The following is a 21,576-nucleotide window of genomic DNA, read 5'->3' on the forward strand; positions in this document are numbered from 1 at the left end:
TCCCGATAACCTTGCCTTTTGAATTATCTCCAAATGTAACGCTTCCTCCTTTGTGAGACTTGATAGAGAGAAATTTTGATCGATCTCCCGTCATATGTCTTGAGCAACCACTATTAAGGAACCATTTGTCCTTGGATGAGTATGGAGACTTCAAGCAAACCTACAAAAGGAATTTGAGTAATCTTCTTTTGGTACCCACAATTTCTTGGGTCCATGAGAGTTAGGAAGAAGCTTATATGTACCTTTAATAACCCAAGTTTCTTTTGTCATACATGACCTAATAGGACAATGGTTGATCTTATGTCCTAACTTCTTATAATAGTTGCATTTTGGACTAAAAGAGGAATTTTTAACAAAATAATTGTTCAAAGGTTTTCTCTTTTTCAATAAATAAGAATCTTTGTTGTGAGGATCAAAGCCAAGCCCATCTTTAGCATAAGCATTTCTTTGTTTTCCAAGTAAGAGGTTCAAATTTTCTCTACCTTTTGTGAATTTAGCTAAGGTTTCAACTTGATCCTCAATAATGACTTTCAATGATTCATTTTCAGCAATTAACTCAATTGAGGCCTTTTCTTTAGCAAGTTCTTTTTCCTTTTTCAAAGTTTCATTTTCAAGTTGAGATTTTTTAAAGTTTTGAGAAATGATGAGTTTTTCTCTTCTAAGACTAGCACATTTTTGAACCATTTTACCTAATTCATCATGTAATTCTTTAAAAGCATCTAGCAAATAGTTATGTGTATCAACCAATTCATCATAAGTAATTTCTAAGTCAAATAAGTCATGATTAGAGTTTACCTCATCTTCATTGGCCATGAGACAAAGATTAACCAATTCGTTGAATTCATCGTCACTTTCAGATCCATTTGAATCATCATCCTCTTATGTAGCTCTCATGGCTTTGCCTTTCTTTTTCCTTTCCTTCTCATTTTTGTAAGCATATCAATCGGATTTGAAATGCCCCGGTTTTCCACAATGAAAGCATGTAGGTGCTTCTCTTTTTCCTTGTTCATTAGATGAGCCACTTCTTTTAATATTGTTGCACTTTTAAAACTTCTTCATTTGAAGGACTTTTCTCACGGTTTTGGTAATGAGGGCAATTTCTTCTTCTTCATCATCATTGGGAGCCTTATCAATTGTGACTTCTTTGGTAGAAGCTTGAAGAGCAATGTCTTTCTTTTGAGTCTCATTTTCTTCATCTCTATCATTCATTTCAAGTTTATATGCCATCAATGAACCAATGAGTTCATCTATGGGAAGTGTGTTAAGATTCTTGGCTTCTTGGATGACGGTCTTCTTTGTTTCCCAATTCTTAGGCAATGACCTAAAAATTTTTCTCACATTCTCAGATGATGTGTATGACTTTCCAAGAGCCTTCAAAGGATTCACAATGTTAGTAAAACGAGAGTACATTTCACTAATAGTTTCTTTGCCATTCATGGTAAAAAGTTCATATTTATGTACGAGCATATTCATTTTGGATTCCTTAACATGGCTAGTACCTACATAGGTAACTTCAAGTTTATCCCAAATTTCTTTAGCCGTTTCGCAATCCAAAATTCTATTGAATTCGTCTTTGCTTAAGGCACAATAAAGATTTGTAATGGCCTTGACATTGCATTGTACAAGTCTACGGTCATTAAGGGTCCATTCAATATCGGGTGTTGAAACATTTTCACCATTTACTATTTTGGTTGGAACATGGTCTCTTTGTTCGGTGGCTTTCCAAACATCTATGTCTATGCCTCTTTGGAATGCTCTCATTTTGATTTTCCAATAATTGTTGTCACTTCCATCAAACCATGGATGTCTATTGTTAGATTGACCTTCTTGGTGAAACATTGTATTTGCCATGATCTTTCTCTAAGATGGTTAAATCTTTTTCTAGAGATTAGGCTCTGATACCAATTGTTAGTCACTAATTGACTCTAGAGGAGGGGGGTGAATAGAGTCAATGGCCAATGTTTATAAATTTATCTTCAACAACATATAATGCAATACACAATAAAAATATTCGAGCAAAATAGATGCAATTAAAAAGGATAGAGATAGAGAAATGCAAACAGTGACTCGGCGATTTAGCGAGATTCGGAAGTTCCTACTCCTTGGCTCTTGGTCCTCCCTTGAGACTTTCCAAAATCACTAAAGCTCTTCCTTAATGGTGGAGAGCAAACTGTCAATTGAAGCACAACTACGCTTCACTTCCTTGCTTGGAGAACACCTTTCTCCTAAGCTTTAGTTTTGGGTCACACCAACCCTTATAAGATAGTAGAGATATGAAAATGAAGATTACAATAATGTTTCTCTCTCTCTCTCTCTCTTTCTTTATGGAAGATATTACAAGGATAATTCTCACACTAAAGTAAGTAGATGAAATAAATGAAGCTCTAGTCTCTGAACTGATATGAGAAAGAAAATGAGAAGTAAAAGCTCAGATCTGAATTTCAGGCTCTTTGAATGCTCTTGAATGATCACCTTGAGTATTCTCACTTGTGTGTTATGTTTCTTTGAGCTCCAACATTTTCTATTTGTAGATATCTCGAATTCAATAGAGCTGTTGTAGGTAAATGAGAGCATTAAATGAAGATATAACCGTTACAAATTTGAATCTGCAGACCTGCGACCAAACCGGTCGACATGTAGAATAAACTGGTCGACATGTGCTGTAAATCGGTTGACATGTGCTGCAAACCGGTCGACGTGTTCTTCATGATTCTGTTAATGTGTACGCTGAACCAGTCGACGTGTACTGAGCTCAATTTGGACATTTGCTACTGCGTAGATACCGGTCGACATGTGTGTCAAACCGGTCGACATGTGTGACTTCAACTTGGAATTTTGTCACTGCCTAGATACCGGTCGACATGTTGTACCAAACCGGTCGACATGTGCTGCTTGACTTTTGAGTTTTAGGCTTTTTTCTTTTGAAGATGATCAAGAGCAAATATTGACTCTTTGGATTTCATTTGAAATAATTTGACTGTACATTTATAGTGAGATGATCATATAGAAGAGCATATGCAACCTCTTGATGCTATGGGAGACCACATGATGACTTGAAGTCCCTTCCACTCTTTCTAAAACAGGTTCTCTTTTTCCTTGCATTAAAACTCATTTAAACCATTAGAAAAACACATCATTATTGATTTGTTATCATCAAAATCAAAGGATTAGGGATTTTGATCAACAACTTACATACATTCTTTTAGCCCATGTTGTTGAATTTGGATTTTGTCAGATTGGGTGATAGAGCTGGGTGGGTGGTTGTCTGAAATTGCAGGTATCCAATTGAGCACCTAATCAAAAGACCCAATTTCATATTGTTTGGATTTTGTAGTGTTGGGTTTTGCTATACAAAAATTTGTGGGTATATATATGTGTGTGTAATTTGAACCCCTATATATATGTGTGGCTTAGTGTGGTGGGCTGGTGGCAATGGAATGGTGGAGGGGAAGAGATTGCTTTTTATTTTTTTTATTTCTTTTATGCATAAATTATTCATGAGGGTAGATTGGTCTAATTTATTATCAAAGGGTAATTTGGTCAATTTTTCATGTCAGGGGTGTCTTTGTCCATTTTTGAAACTTCAAGGGATGTCTTTGTCCAAAAAACTAGTAAGTTTCACTTGTATGTTCTTTTGGCAAACCTGAGGGAGTGTTGCTGTACTTTACAAAAAAAAAAAAAAATACAAAATAACAACCTTGATATTTAAGTATATGGATATAAATTCCTAACAATTAAAAATATGTGTAAATTGTCCTGGACTTTTAATTTTGACCAATATTTTTTGTTATAATTAAAATTCCAAAATATTCTTGATCATCATTGTTTAATGAAATAAGTTCTTTTTATTTTATTTTATTTTGTTTTAAGTACAGTTTATATTTCAATTTTGAAATCGAAAAAATGTTCTTAATTATTTCTTTATTTATTTTTAACAGATAAAATATTCTTATTACCATTTATTTATTTTTTTTTATTTTTTTAACACCAGGTAAAATATCCCCTTTTTATTTTTTATTTATTTAATACTAACACTTCACCCTTGCTAAAATGATTTTATGAAAGTATTTCTATAAACTCACCTCAATCGTTTGATCGAGAAAGTGTTATTGACTCTTCCAATACGACTAGTTAAACAAAGCTGCCCCATTATTTCGTCGTCGTTTTGGAAACTCCCCTAATTTTGAATATTTTTCGCCATTCTAGGGTTTCATGATACGTTTTCAGCGAATCCCTTCACCACGGCAATTGGAAGTGAGAAACTTTTGGGGTTCTTTAGATACTCAAGTATTGGTCTCTGCATCTTCTTATACTATTATATATATACATTTCTTGCACAGAAGGGTTTATCTGATGCTGCGCTGATTTGGGTTTTTCGTCCTTCAATCATTTTTTTGCAGGAATTAATCAAATTGATGAATTGGGTTTTATTCTTTGATGATTTTGAGCCTGTTTTTATCAAAAAGAGGTCATCTTTTTGCTCGAGGTTTTCACGTGGGTAAGCAATTCTCGAACCCAAACACTGAAGATATTGTTTTCAAAGCCATTTGTGTCAATTTGAGGCAAAGAAAATGGAAATATCTGGATCAAATATCGTCGAGTCTCACAAATTCAATAGTGAGTCGCGTTGTTCGTGAGTTTCGAACCTCGCCGGAGCTAGCTTTGGAATTTTTCAGTTGGGTTGGAGAGTACAAAAGGTTTTCTCACTCATTAGAATCTTGTTGTACTATTATTCATGTGGTGGTGAATTGTAGGAGATTTGACGATGCCTTGTCTTTGATGAAGAACTTGATGCAAACAATGGGTTATTCTCCATTGGAGGTTTTGGAAGGTTTGGTTTGTAGTTATGAGGCGTGTGTGTCGAGTCCCGCAGTGTTTGATGCTCTAATTAGGGCTTGTACTCAAATTGGGGTCACTGAGGGTGCATTTGAAGTGATTAAGAAGTTGAGAATAGAGGGTTGTTGGGTTTCTATCCATGCATGGAACAACTTATTGAACCATCTTTTGAAGTTGGATGAGGTTGGAAGATTTTGGAAGGTGTACAAGGAAATGATTTCCTATGGGTATTTTGAAAATGTGAATACTTTTAATTTGGTTATTTATGCTCTTTGTAAAGAATGTAAATTGCCTGAAGCACTTTCAGTGTTTTATGGGATGTTGAAGGGTGGAATTGTACCGAATATTGTTTCTTTCAACATGCTCATAGATGGAGCCTGCAAGATGGGGGATATTGATCTTGCTTTGAAGCTTGTTCAGAAGATGGGAGTCATGTCAGGGGATTGTGTTATGCCCAACCCAGTTACTTACAATTGTCTTATCAAAGCTTGCTGCAAATTAGGGAGACTGGAACATGCAGAGGAAATTCAGAATGAAATGGTTAAGACGGGTATCGAGCCCAATGTAAGGACATATGCAACTTTGATTGATGGGTATTCGAGAAATGGGAGTTTGGAGGAAGCATTTAGTTTGTGTGATGATATGGTGAGAAGGGGTGTGGTGCCGAATGCGGTGGTTTATAATACACTAATCCATCAGCTTTACATGGAAAGAGATACGGCAGGAGCTTCCTTTTTATTGTCTGACATGATTAATAATAAGATCTGCCCTGATCGATTCACTTACTCTATTCTCATGAAGGGTCTTTGCGAAAATGGATACATGAATGAAGCTATTAAATATCACAAGTGGATTGTAGAAAAGAATCTTGTTGAGGATGCTTTTACACACAATATTCTAATAAATTATCTTGTTGAAAACAAGAATATAGCAGGAGCAAAGCAATTGTTGGGCAGCATGTTCATCAGGGGTTTGATTCCTGACCTTGTCACATATGGTACTTTGATTGATGGGCACTGCAAAGAAGGGAACATAGAAAGTGCAGTTCAGGCTTATGATGATATGATAAAGGTGGAGAAAAGATCTAACTTGGTAATATACAATTCAATCATAGACGGTCTATGCAAAGAGGTATCAGTAGATGTAGCTAAACTTTTGGTTGATGAATTACGGAGGATGGGTGTATCATTAGATATTATAACTTACAACACTTTGTTATATGGATATTGTCTCAGTGGAAAGATTGAAAATGCATTAGATTTGTTTTCAGAAATGAGGAAGGAAAGGATTTCAATGAATAGAGTTACTTACAATATTATGATCAACTTTTTGTGCAAGTTTGGGTGTATTGAGCAAGCAAAGGAGCTTACGGAGCTGATGGTCCTTCAGTCTTTGGATCCAGATTTTGTTACATACACAACTCTTCTTACGAATATCAGCAAGAACAGAAGTTCAGAGGAAGTAGTTGAAATGCATGACCATCTGGTGCTTAATGGTACAATTCCTGATAGTCAAACATACAAGGCCATTGTTAGCCCGCTTATTAGAGAAGAAAGTGTGGAGCCCACAAGACAAACTGACTGCTTACTCAACATTGCCTGATGTATTTACATTCATATTAGCATTCTTGTTCGAGCATGCTCCAAATTGGTCCGGTAAAGGATGAGCCAATCAGTCAGATAGGGAATGATGCATATCTCCTTCAGCCAGTTTGTATCTATATCCTAAGTATGTACCTTTTCTTCTCTCAAAATGCATCGAGTTTCTACTTTTCAAGTTCTGATTAAATCAACCAAAACGTTTGCATATTTTTAGAGAAAGTTGCCTTGAATTCATGGTCTCAATGTGCTATACTCAGAAATTTGGGAGGTAGTTTAGAGGTTGAGTTTCTATGTTTGCATCATGTCCATTACAAGATCAGCTTCTTCCTGTTAATTGAATCTGTTGTTAGCATCTTTTTATAAACTCTTTAGCTGATTACTGGACTCCACTTCTTTTGAATTTCTACTTGTTCTTGGAGCGCCTTCAATTGTATCAAATCACCCCTCATAAGTTGACTTCTTCCTGTACTGTCCTCATTTGTGCTATGACTGTCTTGTCATGACGAATATAAAGAATATAGGAATCAAGAGAAAAAAACAATTACGGGAAACTGCTGAAGAAATGGATCAATAAAAGCCTCAAAGAAGAGTGGTGGCATTTTTCTCAGAAGATGGGAGAGTGCCGTTAGTAGCAGTGTTTAGGCCTTCATATTCAACATGTGCTGTCATTTTAAGTGCCATAATCGGCCTCTTATTACTCGGATCATATAGATCATTATAAATTATAAATCAGATGTCTATCTTCTCTAAAGTTGATACCAGATACATGTGTAATTTAGATTTATCCCTAACAGAAATCCTGCAGTTCTCACTGTTTGTCTGTTTTTTGCTGCATTGTGTTATATTTTGTGTATGTATGTGGTTAGAGAGATGGGTTTCCTTTTTGTTGCTAATCAAACAACTTGCCTGATTCATGCATGCTCTGTTATTGGCAAATTCCTCTGGGAGTTAGTTCATGGAAGGGTTATTTTACTTTGTCTGGCACATCCTCAAAGAATTGGTAAGAATGAGAGAAGCATACCTTCAGGCAGTGGACTTTTCTCCTAATTGTATTTCAACTTCAAAGTAACACTGTTTGAGAAGTTTACAATTTTAGACAATTTTTTTTTTAGGATTTCCCTCCTAATTGGCATCTTCCAAATCAGCATTTTCTCTTGGATTTGTTAGATAGAGCCAAAAGATTTGCTATCGGCTAACTGTAAGCCATTTTGTTGGGTTCCAAATTGGCATTTTCCTTATTTATTTATTTATTTATTTTATTTATTCATATTCACACCCTCCTAAAGGAATTGTTTGAAGCATAGGGGGGGGGGGGGGGGGGGGGGCTGTCCTCCTCTCTTTTTTTAGTTTATACTCACACCCTCCTCAAGGAATTGTTTGAAACATGGGGTCCCTCCTAAAATAATTTTTTTCTAGAAAACGGCCATTAATTTTTATTACACATAGCTCAATAATTTATAAAAAAGTGAAAAATGCCCCCTGAAATAATTATTTACCCTTGGGCCAATTAATTTTTATTGCAAATAGGCCTATAATTTATAAAATTTTACAAAAATGCCCACTAAAATAATTATTTTTTAAAAATATCTTTAATTTTTCCTTCCTTTTCATTCTTACTCCTCCTCCTCTTCCTCCTCCTCTTCTTCTTCTTTTTTATGAAAAAAAAAAAATTACATTCCTTTATTCAAACTTTTTTTTTCTTCAAAGTTTGGTAGGACTCTTAAGGTCTGTATTTTTTGTTTCCAATTTTTTTTTAAATTTGTTTTTAAAATTATTAAATGTTATTATTTCACCATTATTACAGTTCTATTTTTCGGCTTAATGTCTTGCAGCACTATTCCTTTGAAAAATATATATATATATATAATTTATCCTCTTTAATATGGCGCCCCCCTGAAACGAATTCCTGGCTCCGCCCCTGCACCCAGGAGGTGTCGAACCAATTGGCATTTTCTTTCTATTTGTTAATTTTTAACATTTGCCATAATACTTTTTTAGTGATCAAGCGAATTACTCTTCCGTTGGAAGTCATGAGTTCGAAACAAGAAAAGTGATCAAAGAGTTGGAAACAAGAAAACAATCTGTTGACATGTGGAAGTGTTGACATGCAGAAATAAGGTTGTTTACATCTTATCCTCACAAGTTCGAAACAAGAAAAGTGATCACGAGTTTAAAACAAGAAAAATGATCAAGAGTTCAAAACAATAAAACAATACGTTGACATGCGAAAGTAAGGTTTTTTTAACATCTGACCCTCTCCAAACATTAGCAGAATTGTGTTAGTCTTTATTTACTATTATTATTTTTTAATCACGTGAATTACTTAATTAAAACCCCTGGCCGAAGTGTGAAAAATTGAAGGGAAGATAAATCCACTAACATAAAATCTGGGCATAAAGGATCAGAATCGTATAGCCGCATATCCCAACCGCCAGCAAGGCAATAAGTAACACAAAATATAGGGTCTATGTGAGCCCTTATATCAACACAAGGCCGCAAGTTATATACTCCTAATTTATGTGTGTGTGTGTGTGTGTGTGTAATTTTGTATATATTCTTTTGCAAGTCACAAGATTATATGTTAAGATGGTTTTCCTTTTGCCAATCTACATTCCACTTCCAAACCATAGTTTATCTCTCTGCACCACAATAACCAATGGTCAAAATCCTTATCCCAAACCTCATCCAAGTACTCTCTCTCTCTCTCCACCTCTCATTTCACTCCTTTCCTCCATACCAATAAAACACACCCCACGACAACAACACACACGAGATAAGATTGAATGCAAAGACACTTGAAGCACAACATACCCTCTCCTCTTCTCTTCTCTTCTCTTCTCTTCCTCCATAGTTAATAATACCTTCATAGCCCAATAAGCTACACTGTAACCATGTCTTGCTCAAATCTAGGACTTTGGGTCTCTTCAAAACCTTCTCTCTCAGACTACTCTTCACTCTCTTTTCGCTCTTTCATTAGCCCTTTTCAGCTTCCAACCCACAATTCATCCACTTCCAGCCCCTCTCGATCATCCTCAGTGAACCCAATTCACTGCGGTCTTCGCGAGCTTCGCGAGCGTATTTCCTCGGTCACCAACACCCAGAAAATTACTGAAGCCATGAAGCTTGTGGCTGCTGCTAAAGTGCGTAGAGCACAAGAAGCTGTGGTCAACGGCAGACCCTTCTCGGAAACTCTTGTTGAAGTTCTCTACAACATCAATGAGCAGCTCCAAACCGACGACGTAGACGTGCCTCTGACCAATGTGAGGCCGGTGAAGAAGGTAGCTTTGGTTGTCATCACCGGTGATCGCGGTCTCTGTGGCGGTTTCAACAATTATCTCATCAAAAAAGCTGAAGCCAGGATCGCGCAACTCAAGGATCTTGGCCTTGATTACACTGTGATTAGTGTTGGTAAAAAGGGTAACTCTTATTTTCTTCGTAGGCCTTACATTCCGGTGGACAGGTTTCTTGAAGGCGGTAATCTTCCCACTGCTAAAGAAGCTCAAGCTATTGCAGACGATGTCTTTTCACTCTTTATCAGTGAAGAGGTTGATAAGGTGGAGCTTCTGTACACCAAATTCGTGTCGTTGGTGAAATCCGAACCGGTGATCCATACCCTGCTTCCATTATCTCCAAAGGGAGAGATATGTGATGTGAATGGGAATTGTGTTGATGCAGCTGAAGATGAGTTCTTTAGGCTGACCACAAGAGAAGGGAAGCTGACAGTGGAGAGAGATGTTATGAGGACTGAGACAGTCGAGTTTTCGCCTATCTTGCAATTCGAGCAGGACCCTGTTCAGATTCTTGATGCCCTGTTGCCTCTATACTTGAACAGCCAAATCCTGAGAGCATTGCAGGAGTCTCTGGCGAGTGAGCTTGCTGCTAGGATGAGTGCCATGAGCAATGCAACCGACAATGCCATTGAATTGAAGAAGAACCTGTCAAGAGTCTACAATAGGCAGCGCCAAGCGAAGATCACAGGCGAAATATTGGAGATTGTTTCTGGAGCCGATGCTTTAGTCTAAGTATAGTTTCTTGTCTCCTCCCCCATGACTCTGCTTCTTCTCTGGAGGTAATTTTGTGTGCGTTTCTGTATTCATTCAATTGCAATTATGAAGATTAGAGTACTCATTAGACACTTTTTACTTGTAATTCTCAACTTCTTCTACAAACTTCATCATGCACAAGGAGAACCAATTAGTGTCTTGGAACACTATGGTGCATTCCTTACCATCTTTGTATGTTGAATTTTACCCCTCATATATATAATACTTATATTGTTTTGGAGTTCTCACACCTACAGATTCGGTCTGTTTTTGGTTTTAATTTGCTTATAAATTGTCCCTTGCAATTCTAGGCTATTGCCATGGTCAGATTCTGGTTATTTGTGTTCTGTGGCCTTCAAAAATTTAAATCTTTATCACGTAGCCACAAGTAATTTGCGGCCATCGTGACAAAATATACACATCTACACACAACATACATCCATTCACAATCTATGCATAAAAAATAGGTGTGTATGCGCGCAATTAAGACAAAGATTATATGGATTTCCATGGATTGATGTCGCCAATGTGATGTGTTGTCTAAAAATTGAAATGCATTTGTATGAAACTTGCTCTTCTATATTATCTGTTGCCATTCTCAACAATTCCCGTAATGTTCTATAGAATCTCTCAAAGAGAATTATACTAAGAAAAATGTGAACAATTTTTCTAGAGTAATTCTTATAAAGAGGAATTGGAAGATCACACCTTGAAAACTCTGCAAAAACAAGCAAAAGAATTCACAATATTGTTAGCTTGAAACATTTGAGGTTGTGACTGCTACACTTGCAACAATTGAGGTTGTGACTGCATACTGAAAAATAATAGAAGGGAACAAACAGTGTGTGTTTGGTTCAAAGGCCAGGCAAATCCAGGCTGTTCTGATGGTCAGATTCTGATTGTTTACTCTATGGCTTCAAAAAATTGAAATGTTATCACGTAAGCCACAATTAATTTGAGGCTGTTGTGATAAAAGATGCACACATCTACACACAACATTCATCCATTCATAATGCTTGTTAGGTATTTTGGGTTTGACACTGCTTCACACTCCAAAAGAAGCGAATTACTTCTGAGTTAAACTTGGAGCTGAAAGTCTTCTTTCATTTCAAAGTAAGACCATGCTCGTAAGCTTGTTATCCAACATATACATCCACAACATGGGTGGGTGTGTAAGCTCGTAACAGTTGAGGTTGCGACTGCTACACTGGTTCTTGTTGCAATATTATGCAATTTGTGATAGATGTTTGAGTAGATACGATAAAAAGGGCTACCCCAGTGTACAAGGCCCTATATAAAAGCCTTCTCGTATGGTTCTGCTAACCTAGATCAGTTTTCACTTCCCATCTGCTTGTGTGTTCATTCATGTGGATTTTACTTTTTGAGATTAAAATAAAATCCAAAGAATAATATATATATATATATATATATATATATATATATGTATCTCAAATTCAAAGATTCCAAAGAGCGTTTTCGTAATCTGCCAGTATCATTCAAATTCAACTACTACGATTTTCAAATTTAACTACTAACATATGGAGTAACAATATCAGTAGCATTTCTAAAAACTCAGAAACAATAAACAACAAAATCAACAAAAATATACTCATAGTCTATTAGTATTATTGAAATAAAAGATTTGTATTATTGAAAAAACCGAGAATAAAATCGAAGTTCAGAAGAGTGGTCCTACACTCTCACTCGTGCCACTAACTCAGCTTGCACGCTTATACACATGTAGAATACTTCCATTACTGAATTCACCTCACTATAGGCATCATATATTCATATGATCATATCTAACTAGCCTCTGGAATTTTTTAATATTTAAGCAAAAATAGAGGCAACTTTGAATTCGAATTTGCGGGTTGTGTTTTGTCATTACAAAATGGGCCAATATAGGAATTTATTTTGAAAAATGATAGAAATGCAACGGCTTATTTTTACCATTTGACTTGGCAATTATTGAAATAAACACTGTAAGAGATACTTAATTCAGATTCAATTTTTGTTAATAACTACTTGAATACTATATTCTGTATAGCTGGTTGTTTGTAGCATTACTCAAAGTATGTTGATTGTGAGAAAATTTACGATACGATACCATAAGTACTTATTAAAGTTAGGCAAAAAAGCATAAAACTCCCCTTAAGTATCAGAAATCAACATTTTACCTCCCTAAACTACAAAATCAAGCAAGTCAGTCCTTCAACTATTAGAAATAATCAGTTTCACCCCCTGGCAGTCCTTTCCGGCTCATTTCCGGCACAGATGGAGCGCGTGAAGTTACTTTTTGATATAATTTCGTAACTGCCCTTACAATATGACCATTGTAGCCCTGTCTCTATAAATGGACTCCAAACCTCATTTCTTCCTCCTCCAATAGCAGCTCCCCTCTCCAAGTGCTACAAAAAAAACCTCCATCACAGTTGAAGAAGTTAAGGTATTTCTATACTTTATATATATATATATATATATAATCCATACATATATAAGTATTTCTGTACTTTACATATATATATATTATCATATATATTCTCTACGTATATATATGTAGATATATGCTTACTGTTTAATATAAAATTTTGTGTTTTCTTAAAGTTATATAGTGAACATATATTGATAAAGTTGTGCAAATTATTTGTAGGTATATGAAACCATTTAGGACCTCCAGAAACTCGAATAATGTATCTTATCGTGATAGAATGCCTGAAGAATTATATTGCTATTGTGGAATAAAATCTCCTTTGAGAAGAGCAACAACAACGGCGAATTTAGGGTGGAGGTTCTACGGATGTGGAGGTTATCCGATGAGGAGTTATGAGTTTTTGAGATGGATAGATCCCCAACACAATGAAGTTCAAAGAGATTTTAATTGGAACCAGATGGAAAGAGAGATGGCTATGAGAAGAATATCATCTTTAAGAGCAGAAGTTGGGATGCGAAATTTAGATATGAACTTAGAGGTGTAACATTTACCTATTAATGATAATATGAATTTTGTGGGTGACAACCTGTACCAAGTAGCATGACTAGAAACAATGTAATCACTAATTTTAAAATTTTCATGTTAGAATTTATATCTTGTGGTATTATGATGTTCATTGTATGGTTAGTAAATCATATATAATTGTAATGGAATATTTTTTAATGAATATAATTGAAGCAATTGTTTCTTATCTATCATGTAGTACTATGATATACATATAGTATAGTAACACAAACTGCAAAACCTATACCAACTCTTAACACACACAGTCGACATAGCATAGTAACACAACTACAAGAAATGCACCATAGTCACTGTAACCTAGCAAAATAATAAAAGACATACAAACTGCAATTACACATGCACCAGAGTCATAAATCATTGTACCATAAGACACATATAAAAAAAAACTAAACAAACCAATAACACACAGAGTCCACATAGTGCTCATAGCACTGCACAAACTTAGCAACATCATACTTATTGCCATTGTATCAAACTTAGCAATAAAATCCATACAAGTGTATTCAAAATCTATACTAGTTTACTGCCATTTTATCAAACTTAGTAATTAATTAGTACAAGTGCACCCAAAATATATACTTACTGCCAAGGGCGGAGTCAGGATTTTATTTCAGAGGGGGCACAATGCATTTGTTAAAAAAATAATAATAAATAAATAAATATGACAAATAGGAAGTATAATTTTTTTAAATCAAAAAGGCAAATAAGAAAAAAATAGTTGTAAAATAATATGCTAAATAAATACTGTAAAAAAAATATAGTTACAAATATAAGAATCAAAATATTAATTAATAATATTTTAATTAAATACAATCACAAATTTCATCGATAAAAAGAAATAAGTTAAAAAAAATAGAAAAATACATAATTATACATAAGTGAAAAAAGAATTTCTTTTGAAAAAGGAAACAAAAATTAGGAAATGAAAAATATATTGTATACTTGAAGAAGGGATATATATAACCTTTTTTTTTTTTTTTTCAAAAGAAAATTAGAAAATTAGAAAATTTGAGGGGGGGCACTATTTAAAATTACCATGTAAGTATATGTATATACCAAAAATATGTACCTATGTATAGTAGATTGGAGCAAAGTGAGTGGGGGCACGTGCCCCCTCTGGGCCTTAATTGGCCTCGCCCCTGCTTACTGCCATTGTATCAAACTTAGCAATAAAATCGATATAAGTGCACCCAAAATGTATACTTACTGCCATTGTATCATAAACCAAAAAACAGCTAAAGTACCATAAAGACACCAAAAAACAAAAGGTGTTCCTTTCCATTAATAAGTCATGAGCTGCACCAAAAAAAGTTATCTGCCACCATCTATCCCTAATGTTGGCTAAAGTCTTGGATCCTTTGTAGTGGGTCTGCCACAAGAAAAGAGATGAAGATGATGATTATGATGATGCTTAATTACTATGAAAATCAATTAAAAGAGATGAAGATGATGACTACTATGGAAATTATTTAAAAGAGATATACCTTCCTAATGATGATGATGCTTGACTACCCCATAACACATTCAGATCAACTGATGAGGATTGTGACAAATTATTCAACATATTCCCATACCTTGATGGTATTGAAGTCACCTATGCAAGAAAAATATGTATCTTAGTATAACATATTTTACAAACTATGAAAATAGAAAGTCATTTAAACATTGTACCTCATGCAGTTGTCTTGTATTATCAAGTACAACTTTGCCTCTTGCAGCACCTCCAGCCCCACTTCTTCTTGTAGAACCTGCAGCACCCCAACCCCTCTTCCTCTTGCATAACTTGCAGCACTTTCAGAACCTATTTGAAGCCCATCATTTTCTTTTGCAGCCACATCTATATTGTTTGGAAGTACACCAAATATACCAGAAACAACAGGCAGATGAGGTCTACCTCCTTTAACTTTTACTTGACCTCTTGTCTTAGGTATTGCCTCAGTTACTTTGCATATTCTAGTATTGTGACCTGTTACCCTACACTTACCACATTTCAGTTTTTTTTTTTTTTCTTACTACCTACACCAAGTTTATTAACCTCACCAGTTGCCTTTTTTCTTGCTTTTTTAGGCCTTCCAATTACAAGTTTTACAATGGGTGGGTGTATAGGATCAGTGCCAAATTCTTTTTGCAATTGCCTAAGGGGCATAGGTTATATTATAGGGCTATATATCCTCAAATAAGTCTCCCTATGATAACAACTGTCCACATAATGCTCAGGTTGCCCCCTTTCTAAAGATATACATGCAATGGCATGAATGCATGGTATACATTTTACATCCCATTCCCGACAACTACACGTTCTTTTTTCCAAGTTAACACCCTCATTAACACCTTTATAATAAACCTCAAAGATATCTGCAGTAGCTTTTTTGGCAGTACAATGTTTGGAGTCATCTATCAACTTATTGAATTCAGTAGCTATACTAGGGCACAACAAGTCAGTTTGCTTCTGCATTCACTCCCTTCTGGATTGAAAGCGATGCATCACATAACCACGAATCCACTCCAACATAGTAATGAGTGGTTTATCCCTAGAATCACCAATGTTGTCATTCTATGTCTCACAAAGATTATTGACAACCAAATCACACTTAGAACTATCATCAAATTTATGTCTTGACCATAATCTAGGAGATACCTTTTCAAGCCACTCATAGGCATCCTTATCAATGTCTTTTATAATCTGCATGTGATACTTGAATACACTCTCGGTTAGTGCACGTGATGCATCTCACATCTCATTTCTCAACTTCAACCTCTTAAACTTGTTTTGAAATTTTCATATATGTGCTTCACACAAAATTGATAATCACAACCATGTAACATGTTTTCAAATACCTCAATTAATCCTTAATAAAGAAACAAAAAAATAAATATTAATTAAATGAACATACAAACAAATATACATAACATAACATAAAAAAAAAAAAAAAATTAAAAGTTAAATAAATACCTTCAGCCTATCAGACATAAATGTAAATCAATGTAATAGACCCAAAGCCTTCTCTAGTTATTCCATGAACCACTTCCATGACTCTTTTGTTTCAAATCTAACAACAGCAATAGCTATAGGGAAAATCCCATTGTCTGCATCCTTCCCAATTGCACTTAACAGTTGGCCTTTATAAGGACCTTTTAAAAAACATCCATCCACTCCAATGAATGGCCTACACCCTTCCAAGAAACCTCTTCTCATTGTTTCAAAGCAAAGGAATAACCCTTCAAATCTTGCATGTTTTTCCAGTGTTGCTCTGTCAACAGTGGTGACTGCAATGCTCCCAGGGTTTGTGGCTTGAACTAAATGACAGCAGTCTCTAGCTCTACTGAATTGTTTCCTATGGTTCCCTGAATATATGTCTTTGCCTTCAGCTTTGCCCTATAAACCTTATATAGTGTAACAATAACATTCAAATCCCTTAAGGCTGCCTTCTTCATTGCACCAGTCTTCTAGTTAGGTTCATCCCTCAAGGTTTTCATATATTTATTTGCCAAGAAACTTGAAGAAGTTTGCTTGTTTATTTTAGTGTAAGAGCAATAGTGATTTGATCTAAATGTCTTTATCTCAAAACTACCATCTTCAGAGTTGATGGATGCATGTATCATCCACCCACAATTAGAAGCACATCTAGCAGTAACTCTTTCTGCCTCATTCTTGACAAATCTGATGTCATACTTCTCATTAATAGCATGAGTTCTCAAGTCCATTCTAAACTTTGTTATAAATTCATATTTCTTTCCCACTTCAAAAGCATTAACCCTTCTTGGATTCTGTAGGTTACCAACATCATTCTCATCATCATCTTCAGATGAACCTTTTAAGCTTTGAAACTCATCATTTGGAGCATATGTTGACTCAATGTCAGAAAAATTGAATCCCCTGTCATGTAAATCAAGATCCACTTCAGGATTAGCATGTTCACTATCAGCAAAAGTAGGCTTCACCTCAGCAGATTGATATCTTGTGTCATCTTCCATGTTAGCAGCATTATCATGCTCCATGTCAACATGTTCAAGTCCTATATCATCTTCCATCTCAGCCACATACCCATGGTCCATGTCATCTTCTATGTCAACAGATTGATGTCCCATTTCATTTTCCACATCTGTTACACCATATAATCCCTCAGCAGTCAATTGTTCCACCTCACCATTGTTCACTGGTAGGTCAACATTACCATTTGCTGCCTCAGTAGCCCATTCTAGGATTTTATCTTCCCACTCTTCATTGATTGTTTCCTCTTCCACATCATCAACCATTGAAGTACTAGGAGAAATAATAAATATTTTAACCAAACCAAATCTCTGATGACAATTAATGCAGCCCAATACATCTTCATCTTTTAGTATTTGTTTAATCCCTTCATCACTAGCCACCATTGAATTCCTATAATATAATTGACTCCTTTCATCATACCCAAGATCCTTTACCACATCATTGAAATCAAATAAACTTAAGAAATCAAGATTTACATTATGAATCAAAGTCACAATGCCCCCTGTACAACTCTTAAGGGGTGTGCACAGAAAAAATCCTCCAGAATGAACTTCTAGAGTAACAAACCTACGCATTATCTATAAAAAAAAATAAAATAAAAAAAATGATAAAATACAAGGCAACTAATAATTGAAAGGGAACATAGTGGGAACAACAAAAAGCACAGGACAATGACCTAACAATAGTAAAGGATGCCTTTATATCTATTCACAGGACAGTGACAACAACTACAATACATTGACCAAAAGCAAGAAAAAAACACCCCAAAAGCACAACACAACAGATAGTGGGGTCTAACATAGTTTTAATGGATCTAAGGGCAGTGTTTAAATACACAAAAAAAAAAAAAAAAAAAAAAAAAAATTGCTCATGCATGCCAGTATCTCAAATATTGTGCTCGCAGAGTTTTAAAAAGTAAAAAACAAATAACTCATAACAGCTTGAAATGATTCAAAAACCCTACCAATAATCAAAAGACAAAAACCGCACTTTTATAACAAAATCTCAATGGTCACATAGTACAAACTATTTATACACAAAGTCAAAAACCCTAGAAAATTATTGGAACATTCTATTCAATAACCGTACCAAACAAAATTAATCAAAATAACATCAAAAATAATAAATAAAGTGACAATTTTTAAAGAAAAATCAACATTTGGTATAATAAGAACACTTATGATTCTGTAGTTCAAGGTGTACTAACAATATCCTTCTTCCGCGATCGATTATCATAAACACAATTTCTTCTTCCTCAACACTATCCAAAAATTCACCAAACAAAACCCTAGAAATCGTACTTCAGATCCCCTAAATCGCAGTCACACTCACAAACCCTAGCATCGCGACCTTTCCTCTTTTCTTCTCTAAGAACTCAAAACCACTCAGTCACTATTTTGAGTTTACACTAAGTAACTTTACCAATATAAGCCGTATATAACTGTGAGGGTATTGATGGTATTTTACAAATTTTATTTTATTTGCTTTTTTTAAAATGTTAATTATAATGGGCATTTTTGTAAATGTACAATGCTGGTACTGGAAATGAGCTGGAAAGGACTGTCAGGAGGTGAAATTGATCATTTCTGATAGTTAAGGGACTGACTTGCTCGATTTTGTAGTTCAGGAAGGTAAAATGCTAATTTCTAATACTTGATGGGGGTTTTATGCTTTTTTGCCTTAAAGTTATTAAAAGTTTTCATAATTGTTTATTGACCGAGAGTAACACATGGATGTATCCTGTATTGTAAATTTTATTGTTGCCTGATTTGAGTTGAGAGGACCCCTCACTTAACCAGGCTGACACATGACTGCCCCAATATTCATATGCATTTATCTCTCTGTGCATTGAATTGCAATGCCTTGTGATTAGTTCTCAGAGCATTCGTGGCGCAAGTTGTTTGAGAGGGAGTGTGTGTCAGTGTAGAGAGAGAGGAGGGCGGTATGGAGAAACAAGTGTTTTTTGTAGGCCTACAATGACTATCTATTGGGTTGTTTACAAATGGAGTGGGTTTTAGAGAATGCGCTACAAATTTTTTTCTTTGTTTAATTGTCTGCTGCTGCTATATTGTACCTATTGGGTTGTCTTCAAATTTTTTATTTTATTTTTAAATTAAATTAATAAAATAAAAAATAAAATAATTGAATTTCACAGTATGAAATATGTGAATAAAAAAATATATATATGTCATATCATTATTTTTTAACTTATATAACACTATATTTTTTAAATAATAAATAGATAACATTGTATGTGCACGTCACTGCTCTCAGCAACAATCCCAAAACCCAGGAAGCATTGAAGAATGAATAGAACTTCAGTCACAGTTAAATCAACAAATAAAAACCCACCTCCACAAATCTCTGAGTGCGCTTCCTCCACCACCCAACTCAAAGTGCTTTTACTCCATTAATAGCACCCTCTCGCAGGCATCCTATAAAAGTACTTGTATATATATATAGTATATATATGTATCTTCTCTCTATGCAGAAAGAAAGCTTTTATTAGTGTTATAAGAGGATAAGATTACAGAAATCAGCAAGGTTTGTCAGACCAATGGTTCTTCTCCACCTTTCCCAATCAAAAGTCAGTCTTTTCAGACGTCACAGAAATTCAACAGATTCAATGTCAACCCCACTTCAAGAATAAATCTCTATATTCCCAATGTTCTACTAAGGCTACAAAAAAAACACAAAAAATGGTTTCATGAGTCCATGACAGCTTCTAGCTATACCAGAGCCACATGATTTTGTGGGTTTTTTTTTTTTTTTGAACAATTTTGTAGTGAATTGTGAAACCAACCTTTAAGTACTGTCATCTTTCAATAAATAAAAAAAAACCTGTAAGTACTGTCAAACCATTTTCGGGTAGAGTATGAGAAGAAAAAATTGGGAACCGAGATTCTGATGAAACCCATCATTTCCTTTTGCTTAATTTCTTTTCCTTTTCTGGTTTCTGGTACTCCTACAGGTTTATCTCTGTGAGCTCTCCTTTTTTATTCTGATTTCATTCTCTTGCACCCTTATTTTCCTTCTTTTTTAAAAAAAAAAAAAAAAAATTCCATTTTCCCTTGTATATCCATATATTTTGGAAAGTAGGTTTGTGTTGTTCAAGCTTTGAGCATTCTCTTGTAAGCTATGGCAGATGGGTATGGTGTTGGGAAGTCAATGAGAGATGAAGATTTGGAAGAAGTAGTTTGGGGAGTTTTGAAGGAGAGAGAAGATTCAAGCCCTAAGAAGGGGAAGTCCTCCAAGGATTCATCAGTGAGGCGCTTACCTACTGCTCCAAGAGTGATCCCAATTAGGAGCAGTAGTAATACCAGTGAGGCCAAGATGGCTCAGGGGTCATCAGCTCCTCTGAACATTCCTGACTGGTCAAAGATTTACAGAAACAGTACTGCAAAGAAAGGTGATGATGTTTATGGCTATGGGGATTATTATGATGTTGTTGATGATGATGAAATGGTGCCTCCACATGAATATATAGCTAGGAAGCTTGCAAGAAGTCAGGTTTCTTCTTTCTCCATGTGTGAAGGGATTGGAAGGACACTCAAAGGAAGAGACCTCAGCAAAGTGAGGAATGCGGTTTTAACCAAGACTGGTTTCCTAGAAGAGTAATGTTATTGAGGCCTAAGAGTTTGAACGATCCGTATCCAGTCTTCGACTTTGTATATTGTTCAAACTCTTTGACTGTAAAATTAATATCGTTCTTAAAATGATGGCTTAAATTAATCTCCACCATCATTATCATTTTGTGGCATGATTACTAGTGATCATGATTAGTGGTTGTCATGGTGTGACCATCATGGGTAAGGGTACTTAATTTGTGGAGTAATTTTTTTTTTGCTGTTATTTTATTTTTTGAATTTGGTATTTGGCATGTTATGTAACTTGGGTGAGTAGAGCTAGAGCATTAAGTTTCTAGAAGAAATCAGAGCTGTCCTTTCTCCTTTGAAAAAAAAAATAATAAATAAATAAAAATCTGTGATAGTCTCTGAAATTTTGCCCACTAGATGTGTATCACGAAATATGAAAAGGACTTTCCCAAAAAAAAATATATATATATATATATATATATATGAAAAG

The 21,576-nt window shown here is 35.1% G+C and overlaps 3 protein-coding genes across 3 annotated transcripts; all 3 read left to right on the top strand.

Annotated features, from left to right (window-relative positions):
- Window positions 1-4,091: 4,091 nt before the first annotated feature.
- Window positions 4,092-7,683, top strand: LOC132308273 (pentatricopeptide repeat-containing protein At1g11710, mitochondrial). Its single transcript, XM_059806309.1, has 2 exons — window positions 4,092-4,287; window positions 4,401-7,683. The coding sequence occupies exon 2, from the start codon at window positions 4,438-4,440 to the stop codon at window positions 6,436-6,438; it is 2,001 nt and encodes a 666-aa protein (XP_059662292.1). The 5' UTR covers window positions 4,092-4,287; window positions 4,401-4,437; the 3' UTR covers window positions 6,439-7,683.
- A 1,502-nt stretch (window positions 7,684-9,185) lies between these two features.
- LOC132308281 (ATP synthase gamma chain, chloroplastic) lies at window positions 9,186-10,728 on the top strand. Its single transcript, XM_059806322.1, has one exon. It carries the CDS (start codon window positions 9,329-9,331, stop codon window positions 10,457-10,459), a length of 1,131 nt encoding a protein of 376 aa, XP_059662305.1. The 5' UTR covers window positions 9,186-9,328; the 3' UTR covers window positions 10,460-10,728.
- Window positions 10,729-20,310: 9,582 nt separating this feature from the next.
- LOC132308206 (protein S40-7-like) lies at window positions 20,311-21,203 on the top strand. Its single transcript, XM_059806258.1, has one exon. The coding sequence runs from the start codon at window positions 20,629-20,631 to the stop codon at window positions 21,106-21,108; it is 480 nt and encodes a 159-aa protein (XP_059662241.1). The 5' UTR covers window positions 20,311-20,628; the 3' UTR covers window positions 21,109-21,203.
- Window positions 21,204-21,576: the final 373 nt, after the last annotated feature.

Source organism: Cornus florida, unplaced genomic scaffold (genome assembly GCF_030987335.1).
Source record: "Cornus florida cultivar Cherokee Brave unplaced genomic scaffold, ASM3098733v1 CherokeeBrave_3.0.0_Hap2_Chr01, whole genome shotgun sequence".
In the NCBI taxonomy this organism is placed as follows: domain Eukaryota; kingdom Viridiplantae; phylum Streptophyta; class Magnoliopsida; order Cornales; family Cornaceae; genus Cornus; species Cornus florida.